This window comes from Crocodylus porosus, unplaced genomic scaffold (assembly GCF_001723895.1).
Source record: "Crocodylus porosus isolate Cpor-Errol unplaced genomic scaffold, CroPor_comp1, whole genome shotgun sequence".
NCBI lineage: Eukaryota > Metazoa > Chordata > Crocodylia > Crocodylidae > Crocodylus > Crocodylus porosus.
Genome location: NW_017728933.1, coordinates 4,502,528 through 4,512,866, shown reverse-complemented (window position 1 = coordinate 4,512,866; position 10,339 = coordinate 4,502,528). Strand labels below are relative to the sequence as shown.

At 47.4% G+C, this 10,339-nt stretch overlaps 1 protein-coding gene across 3 annotated transcripts in view; it reads right to left on the bottom strand.

Annotated features, from left to right (window-relative positions):
* Positions 1–10,339, bottom strand: part of ZMAT4 (zinc finger matrin-type 4) — a 104,830-nt gene that overhangs the window by 50,856 nt on the left and 43,635 nt on the right. For all 3 annotated transcript variants that reach the window (XM_019546064.1, XM_019546063.1, XM_019546066.1), the window contains exon 3: positions 9,377–9,466. In XM_019546064.1, the coding sequence (XP_019401609.1) occupies positions 9,377–9,466 (90 nt within the window). The remainder of the gene's footprint in view (positions 1–9,376; positions 9,467–10,339) is intronic.

Here is a 10,339-nt window from a genome sequence, read left to right as displayed (position 1 = left end):
GGACTAGATGATCTACCTAGGTCCCTTCCGACTCTAGCTACTACGAAACTATCTAGAATGAAGCCTCCGTGATTAGCGCTATGGAAAGAATCGTGGTCTTGGAGACTACTCGACTGGATTGTCCCCTGGCACCATGAACCACTGCACTGGCTTGCCCTCGTGCCCATGTTTTCATGGCGGTGTACGGTTGTTGTCCAACTTCCATCACTCAGCTAGACAGCTGTCTGTGGGCCCCCCAAGCCGACAATAAAAAACACCCTCCAGCAATGAGCCACCTGGAGACTGCATTCTGCACTTTTTTTAATCTCCTTTTCCTCCAACTGATGGTCTATAGTCATCCCTGGCAAAACAGTCTCACTCATGAGCTGCACTGGAACCATCTGGATCTAGTTATTGCCCTCCTCTGCAATGTGCCAGAGGATTTCATTTAAAAAGAGATGGCTTAAACCTGTATCCCTGTCTGGTCTGTTTATGATGGAACAGCCAGCATGGCTGCATGGCAAAGGTGGCTAACAGCCCACTGCAAGCCCTCTTTCAAGCCTGCTCTAGTATTGACAAGGTGAAGGCTAACAAGAGAATCGTGTTTTACTCTCTGGACCAAATGGGGAGCAGGGACCCCAGCGACTGACCTCTCCCCATCCTCCAGTACTGTGCTGATGCCACTAGATTGGAAAAGTGCTTTATCACCCCCAACCTCCAACCACACCGTGTAAAACGGACCTCTGTGCAGAAATCTAGCACACGGCCTAAGCCCCACTGTCATTCTAGGTGAGCCTTAAAGGGTGCACTGGCCTTCTGCACCAATGGGGCATTTTGCACACGATGCTCCTTCGTGGGTGAAAGATGCTACTTGTGGTGAAAACACCGACTGCTCTTGGGGCAGATTTTCAAAAGGCCCAGGTGCAGAGCCAGCAAAAGCACGGGACCCGATGCCCATGTGTGCCACTCAGATCCTTGGTATTTGGCATAATGGGACCAGTTTGGGCTTGGTAACTGTGCTACATTGGCGGCTAAGTAGTTCCTCTTCTGTGGAAACATGGAAAAGAACCATCAAGCTGAATACCTGCAAATGTTTTTTCCAATATTACAGTTCAGACTGCCTAGATAAGGGGCAGATACCTGATTGCTTTTGACATTTAATATTCCAGAAAGCAATCCTGCAGGAGGATGCACGATGGCAACTGTAACCAAATAAGACTTCTCTCCCTCCGCGCTGCACAATCTTGGGCTGCTGCAAGGTACGCTGTGCCGATATATCACCGACTTAATGAAGAGCCAAAGTGAAGGCTCCAATCACCTGGGAGTATTCTTTAGTTGTTAAATGACCGCCGAGTGAGTTTTTGTCTGGTAGAAATATTTACCACTTCCAGGGAGCCGTGATAACCCAGAAATAAAATCAGCTAAAAGCATCTCGCTGTTTGTTTAATCACCAATTAAGCACCAAAACCTGATCGCAGATGATTTGGTTGCCTCTCCCTCTGAAGCCCCATCATCATTTACATAATATGTTATACTCTGGCCTCATTGTGTAAGGCGTCTCTCTCTGCCTTTGAGTGAACGGCATTAATTAACCTACATTGGTGTTAAAGTACTTGTCAAAAGCTAACTTTGAGAATCCTTCATATTTGCTGGTCCCTCGATGCATGAAAAGAAAGAAGCTAGTGCTAGCAAAGTGTTGCTTGCAGGGAAAGGCAAGAAATTATCAGCTCTTAGGACAAGACAGCCGTTCTCAAGAACCATGCAGAGCTCCCTTCAATCCAGATCGACTGGCGTTATTCACAGATTAAGTTCAGTTGATTAAAAAAAAAAAATCCTCCCTGCAACACCTTTCTGCCACAGCACTGTGGCATCTGCTGCAACATTTAGGGTTGTGCTTAAGGAAAGCTGCTGTAAGGGACTAGATTTTCCTTTTAAAGCAACTAAACCGGCAGCAATTAAAGACTTTTTGTTTGTTTGTTTGCAAACGTCTAGTTGGTCTAATAAAAGATCTGACCTCTACCCTGAGTCCCGATTCCTTTAAACCAGCAGCGGGCATTTTACATCAGAACCAGCTTGAGCAGCACAAAAGCAGGCGCATATCCACCGGGTGAAATGCTTGCTCTTCATCCAAAAAGTTATGGCATACCCATGAGATGCAGCATCAGCTGGGAAAGCAAATGCCTCCTTGTCCCCTCCACCCAGATCCATTTTCACCCATAGGAGGCAGAGAGCCATTGGGAAAAGGACTTCTTTTCATGACTTTGCCCAATTTGTTTAATACCAAGCATCCTAAGCCTTAGGGGAAACTTTCTCAGAAGGATATTTTGGGCTCTGAGTGCAATCCACACTCCTGTTAAATAGGACTTGTTCAAGATATTTTACATGTCTTCAAAGAGGAAGGACCTGAAAGTCGAGCGCCCAGGAAAAATGCTCCCACTTCATTGATCATCAAGGGCTGCAACACATAAAGAATCAGCAACAGAGCTTTTGTCTGAAAACCTGATGCACTGCAGTGTTTATGCACTAGCATCTCTCTCCATGTCTCTCAGTGGCACTTTCTTTCCAACCTACTTTCAGAGTTAGGGAGCAATTAAGAAAGGCAGGCTATTCCTGTTCCTTGTACGCCAACATGCAGATCAGTATTAAACTATTCCTTTTCTTCCACTGGCCAATAATGTTTCTGGATGAGAGATTCAAAGCCTGCGTGAATTGAACCCGCAGAGCTCCTAGCAATTTCAGAGGGTGTTGAGTAGCTAAATCCCAAGCGGGATTTCAGTGTCTCCCTCCCTATGCATAATACAAACACACCTTCTCGGCTTTACTCCCACCACGTTTTCTTTTAACCTCCTAAGCAGCCGTGGCAGCATTAAGGGAAATGTTTTGGCTCAAACGTTAATTAATTAATTACACACATCTGTGGCACATTTTTGTCAGCAGCACTGCCCTCCTCGTTCCTTCCACGCGGACACGGCGCCTAATGGCCAGATGCTCCAAGCCTTGTTCTGACCCCGGCAGGTAATTACGCCGCCTGTCACTTTGTCAGGGATGGTTTATGTGTAAGCAGCCAGGCTGCAGGAAACCTGAGCCTGGTTCCTTTTGTCAATGTTTGAGTGGCACCAAGATGAAAGGATTGCATAGTGATCTAGTTAAATCATATCCCTTTGTAGATCAAGATGCCCTAGCCTGGACAGATACTGGGGGAGGCAGCCACATGCCCCTGTGGGCTGGGTGGAGAGACGCTGCATGCCAAGGGCATTTAGGGGCTGTTCAGATGTGACAGCATGCTTAGGAGAAAGCAGCCTGCTATTCTGGGATGCGTGCCTTGCCCGGCAGGCTCCCGGCATGGCGCAGCAGACAGGTCCTTTCCCGAGAGCAGAGCAGCAGCGTCAACCAGAAAGACAAGCTGGGGCAGAGGTACAGAGAAGCCCATTTGCATCAGAGGGCTTGTGTGTACAGAGGGGTGCCTTTTTCCATAACGGGGGTGAGTCTAAACCACTTTAGTTCAACTGGTGCAAATCTCTGAAGACTCTTCTTGCAGTGTCGCTTTATTTCATCTCAGACAGAGTCACACTGAACTGCATCACCCTATGCTGACACCCAAATATGTGCCCGCACATGGATGCAAGGCTTGGGAAGCCTTGAGTACTCAGCGCGCCAGACTGGAAACGTACGCTTGGCTTCTACTTCCAAGCTCTTCTCTGCAAGCAGGAGACCCAGGCTTTCATTGTGGGTTCAAAGAGCTGGGGCTACAAGTAAAACCCCACTGTGACAGGACGGGTGTCAAAATGGGTTTTGCAACACAGGTGGATTCGGCACGTTCCCGCTCAAAGCTGAGAACACAAGCTGCTACCCCTCTGCGCGCCTTTAATCGGCTGCATTTCCATCGGTCTCATCCAAAATTCAGTTGCTGCTCGGGACCATCTTTGTGACTCCTGCAGGAGTACAAAGCCCAACTTCCAGCAATGCAAATGGGACTGAGCTCAGGGCCTAACTGGTACCTCCCAGCTGCAATACCTCATCCATCTACCAGCACCAAAGCAGCACTTTCCACAGCGGCTCTGGCCAACTCCCAGGGTCCTCCCTTCCCCGAGCGTTTCACAGCCCAAGCCCCCTGCCCAGCCCTGCCTCAACGACACCATAAGCCACAATTCTTTCTGCATAAAAACCTCACGGGCTTTGCCCAGACTAGAAGATGAAAGAGCCTCTCCAGGGAGGAGCTTGTCACAAAGCACGCATCACGTGGAAACACAACGTACGGTATACAGAACCCCACTTTGTGCCAGCCGCTTCCCAAAGACGAGACCATCCACCTCTCTGCAATTCTGTATCCACATCTAACCATGCAGCTAACTCACAGGGCTCCTTGCCATCATGTTAGAAACTTCAAAGCAAATCTTGAACATCCGATAGAATTAACTCGAGTTATTCGGATGCTTGTTAACAAGTTGCTAAGAGGCACAATCCGCACAAAAGCCAGTGCTGTTGCAGTCCTTTGCGAGAAGTCTCTTAAGCAAGCTTAGGGAAAAGCAAAGCAGATTTTTCTTCCATAGATGCAAGTCTCTTGTCTTCATTTCCTAGGTTTGACTAGGAAGAAAAGGTTTGTGAACCCTGGAAATACAGCAATACCAAACATGACACTCAAAGCACTGAGAAGTGTCTCTTAAATGTGAGTTCATTTTTGCACATCAAGACAGCTTGGCTTCTAAAAAGCAAAGTCGGAGGTCTGGACACCGCTCATAATGCTACAGAGAAATAGGGAGCGCTGTCTTACGATGACATGGATCTCTTGCTGAAAAGATTCTTGCACCGTGGAATATAGTAGGAAACAAACATGTCTTGGAACGAATAACACAACATTAATGGAAGTAATCCACAAAATAAATGAATATGCCATGTCTCCTGGGTCTAGCAATGCCACGGTCCACGCCTAATTCAGGAGGGAAATAACAAACTTCCTCCTCATCACAGAGGCTGGATTCCCACCTTTGCTTGCAGCTGAAGGGATGACAGGTTTTCCAAGCACGTGTTTAAACTAGGCAGGACCAGGCACCGGGGACTATACGGGAAGGAAGCAAAGAGTGGTTTCACCCTGTACCAGTTCCTCGCCTACGCATGTCTCTGCTTTATTTCTATTGAAGAAAAAAATTAAACATTCTCCAGGCCTAATTCCTTTGCTTCAACTTGTTTATAGCAAGAGGCACATTTCAGTTAAAACCTGTGATCGGGTACAAAGTCTGCCCCATATCGGAGATCATCCAAGCATCTGGCTTTAGCTCCCCTGTGAGCCCATCTGCACAAGATGCTTGCTGCGCAGTAACCTAATACCGCTGGCCAGGAGCGTGCCGGGCAAAAGTTTTGCTAACATGCTACTGCTCAGCGTTATTAGGCTACCGCCCAGTAGCACGGGTGACTGCGCATTGCACGAGCGCTTGGTTAGCTAAGTCCTGAACTTAGCGCGCAATAATGAGGGCGCGTTAATGAACGTGTGGAGGTGCCCTGTAAGTACCAAACATGTCATTTCTGGCATGCGTTCATCTTGGAAAAGGAACTGTCCAAATACCGGTGGTGCAGGGAAATCGTTCACCGATAACCTATTTAGAAATTCTGAATATGAGCCTCTGAAGAAGGAAGCCGGCATCTTTTATGCTTCGTTCACAGAGAACAACAGCATCAGCTCCTTTGCTTAACTGTCCGTTACATTTCCAGCAAGGCATACGGGAGTCTGTGCAGTATGTAAGCGGGTGTCGTTTTACTTGCATCCCCTCAAGCAAGTCACGCCTTACGACCATCGCCCTTTCACTCCCCGCAGAGCAGCTTCAGGTTGGGGCTATTCTGACAGCTGGGAGTAGGAAGAGCATGCGAGTGGGTTTCTCCCCACATCAACCCCTTTTCCCTGAAGCAGGCAATGCCTCATGAAAATGGGTCACAAGCCGACCTAACCAAGCCCGATTTCCATTTCTGGGATGCGAGGACACGATCGCTAATTTGAAAGGGTCGCCAACACAGCCCGTGACCTTCTCAGATTACTTTTCACTGAAATGTTAAGTGCGAATTTGAAGGAAAAGGTCAAGAATCACTCGGCACTCCCAAAGCTGGGAGATTTATTGTACCCAAAATATTTAAACAATGAAGAGCTGCCTAATAATTGGGTAGTGTCAAACCAGGGCTTTATGCGATACAGGGATAATGGGTGTTTAAGGAGGAGGGCATGTTTTCATAAGCATCGTATAACAGCAAATATTATCCTCCATGTTATTTAAAGGTCAAATGGAAAATTACGTTGATAATGTAGAATCTGAGATGCCCGGTTCATCAAATAGATACAACCTGAGCACTCCTTCCTTCCTCACAACCTTTTCCCTTTAATATCACTCGGTAGGAAAACCAAGTATTTCACTTCTGGTTAAAAGCATACAAGCGGTAGAAGATACAGCCACATAAAGTACCATTTCCTATGCAAGGAGGCAAAGGGACCCTTTCCAGCTACCTACACTTTTACGCAGAAGTCTACTTGGCCTCTGAGAATGTCACGCTCAAGTAACTGCGCTTTTAATATCATTAAAATCACTGTGCCATGGCTTGAATAACACTACTAGCAAGCTGAAGTGAGTGGGACCCAGCTGCATCCTGTACATGGTAATGATGCCATCATGCTGCCGTCAAGAAGTGATCTAAATAGCTCAGCTCTCTTTACGCTAGACTAGAATACAAAGGGTTGGAAAATATCTGAGCAGTGACAGGTAAAACATATTCCTCCCTGGGAACCTGACTTTGCAAACTTTGCGGTGCAAATGCTCTGATCACGTTTTCCCTCTTACGTTGTTATAGCATCCATGATTTTTCCGGTTGTAGCTTTTGCATATCTCCCTCATTCACCTGATTTGCAAGTTGCCGTTCTTCCGTAAAGATGGATGCCTCAACACAAGGAAAGATGACGCTCAAGGTCAGCAGGTTCATAATTATTTTCGTTTCCCCTATCCCTTCTCAATAGGAAAAGGAATGAAAAGCAGGTCAGGTTTGTCTCACGTAGATTATATTTAGCTCTTTGTACACCATATCTGCATGGTAAGATGTATATGTCAGGCACCACAAGGACTTGTCAGTTGTAGTGAACTTCAATACAGGACTGCCTGCCTCCCAAAGCTGCAACTGCCTGCTGCTGAATAGCAGCGTGTTGCGTCGTTAGCGTTCTGTAATGAAATACCTCGCTAAGACAACTGTAAGGTGCTGCACTTCTGGGGCAGAACTGCAGCTGCAATTACCCTGCATGGAACGGAAAAGTCCCACAGACATTTTAATGACAGCGTGAAGGAGCTTTCTGAACCCTCTGGCAAAGCCTGCATGTGTCTCTCTTTAATTAGCGGGTATCTTACTAAATACTGATCACATTAAGCCACATTCACACTCCCATAGACATGACATGCTTGGGATGCTGTGTGCCTGGGATCTTCACTGTGCAACTGGTGCTGGGCTACAACCAGAGAGAGAGAGAGAGGCCCAAGTGACTCATTCTGGGTGAACTCTCTACTTGACAAATTTAGCCTCTTTTTTACTTCTGGACCAATGTCTGTGGGCCGGGTCTCCTTAGGCTGGTGTGTTTATTAAATGTGTAAGGCAGATATGATTGCCGTTTTCTAAGAGGCTGCAGACTGGCCATCAAGGCTCACTGCGACTGTACGATTCACTGTGGAGCGACTGTCAGGTTTGCTGCGACTGTACGATTCACTGTGGAGCGACTGTCAGGTTTGCTGCGACTGTAAAACACTCGAGTTTTTGGCTGTGCTGGGCCCCGATAGCTGGGTTTCTCAAACTCACCTTGCTTCTCCTTTCAGCCCTCGCTTCTTTGGAGCATGCTGCAGAAAGCCCCAGGCCTTCCCTGTTTAGAGTGCTCATCTATGGAAAGGGGTGTTGGTTGTAGTCGTGTTGGTCTAAGGACATGGGCCGACAGGCATCTTTGGGTAAATCTTTTATTAGACCTGCATTCATAGGCAGGTCCACAAAACTGCACCCCCTGCCCCTCCCATCCTCACTACCCTTTAGAAAAGGCTGAGACCCATACAAGCATGTTGATGCATGTCAAACAGGACTAAAACCCTCTGATGTCACCCAAAGAAGAAATGTGTTGAGAGAGACCTGAACTCCTACGTGCACATCCAGGACCCTCAGTTGCCACTGGCTGGGATTTCCAAAGAGGAGGAAGGTGCTTTACCTCCGCAGGTTTTCCACTGGTTTCATTACCGGTTATGCTGATGCTGTGAGACTGCCCGGGGCCAGTACAAAGGTCCAGGAGATTAGCAGCCAATATAACAGAGGACGAAAGCCTGTGGCCGCTGTTAGCAGAACTGGCTGCTGACTGTGCTGGAGAGGTTCCTGGCACCCAGCAAAGGGAGGCGAGCACAACACAAAACTGCTGCATTACAAGGCCAGGGCAGTAGCCCTGGTGATGTATGAAACCCAGAGATAAGCCCAGAACAAGACACAGCTCAAAAGACAGGCTCATTTCACTGTAAGGGGGATCCTCAGTGGATTTCTCTGCTCTGCTCCCAGGAATATTAAAATCTCCCAGACTGAATTGTTGACGCCAAGTGATCTAACCTAGGAGGACAGAGCTATCAGTGAGAGATGTGAAGGCAGGGAGCAAGGAGAGCAGCTGGAGGAGTCACGGAAGCAGAGCAGTGGCAGGACATCAAAAACAACATATTAAAGGGCTGCAAGAGGAGCAGACCTCGTGTTGCAGGACACCCGCGGACGGAGGCTGCTCACCGCCTGCATGCTGCCTTTGCCCTTGCCTCCCTTCAAAGTGTTACTCTCCTCCACAAATCTCTCTGCAGCTGCTCTCTGCTGCCACTTTTCCCACCCCCCTGGGTGAGAAACTTGTGCATAAATGGCATCCGAATGTCTGAAGCTCGCAATGACTTCAACCCAGGCTTCCAGCAACAACTGCACAACTTCAACCACTGCAGTTAAAGAGTGGTTTTTACTACCCCCGATTCCAAGTGAATGAGACTGAAAATGCAAGCATCCATTATCCTTCCAGTGGTTTGCAGTGCAGCCCCCCAGCCAACAACCCAAATGTCTTTCCCATAGCTCAGTCTGTCCCTGAATGGGCTGAGTGAATACTGGATTTGTGTCGTGAGGATGCTTTTTTTTTTTTTTTTTTGTCTTTCCTGCAAACTGTTACTAAAAAGAACTAAAAATTCAATTACTGTTGCTGATGCATGTAATATTTTCTGTATCTTTATTGAAAATTATTTCCAGTTACTTAGCACTTCAGCTAATCCAAATGTTACCTCTGGGCATGTGATTATCAAGAGCTGTCATAGATGTGAAATGCCTTGGTGCACAGTCAAAGACAGACAAAGCAGTGCAATAGATTGGTACTCTGAGAGACACTCACATTTTCTGATCGCAGCTTCTTAGCTGGACAGCCTCCATCGACGGGGTGGAGCATGTAATAAAGACGCACTTTGCTTGCATGCTTCCGACTCTGCAAAAGAAAAAAGCAAGAAACCAAGTTGCAATAATCCAAACTTTTTTTTGGTTTTTTTGCTGCACAGTAGGGAGATCAGAGTCCTGAATGAGTCTTGGAAAAGAGGTACTGGGAGGAAAGTGGGGGAAACCTAAGTAATGCCTACATTCAGAGACTATTTTCTGGGGCACTGGCCCTATCTGAGGGTAGAGATTAATTGCAGCATTTTTCTCATGCCCTCCTATGCAGACAAAAGTGGCACACTTCATTCAAAACCACGCATCAAGAGACGATGCTCAAGGGCCAGCACGGTTTCATTAGGGGGAGGTCATGTCAGACCAACCTGATTGCCTTTTATGATCAGGTCACAAAAGCCTTGGATGCAGGTGTCGCTGTGGACGTAATCCTTCTGGAATTCAGCAAGGCTTTTGACACCGTCTCCCACCCCATCCTCATTAAAAAACTAGGCGACTGTGGCATTGATGCCTACACAGTCAGACGGATTGTAGATTGGCTGAAGGGTCGCACTCAGAGGGTGGTGGTGGATGGGTCATATTCAACCTGGGGGGAAGCGGGCAGCAGAGTCCCCCAGGGCTCGGTCCCGGGGCCTGTGCAGTTCAATCTCTTTATCAGCGATTTGGACGACAGGGTGAAAAGCAATCTGTTTAAATTTGCTGATGATACCAACACAGTATGAGGTGAGCACACTAGTAGGGAGGGAAAGACTGCAGCAAGATCTGGATAGGTTATAGGGGTAGCAAAAACAGGATGAGTTTCAATACTGACAAATGCAGGGTGCTGCACTTAGCCAGTAGTAACCAGCAGCACACTTATAAGGTGGGAAACTCCCTTCTTGAGAGCACGGAGGCAGAAAGGGATCTTGGAGTCATT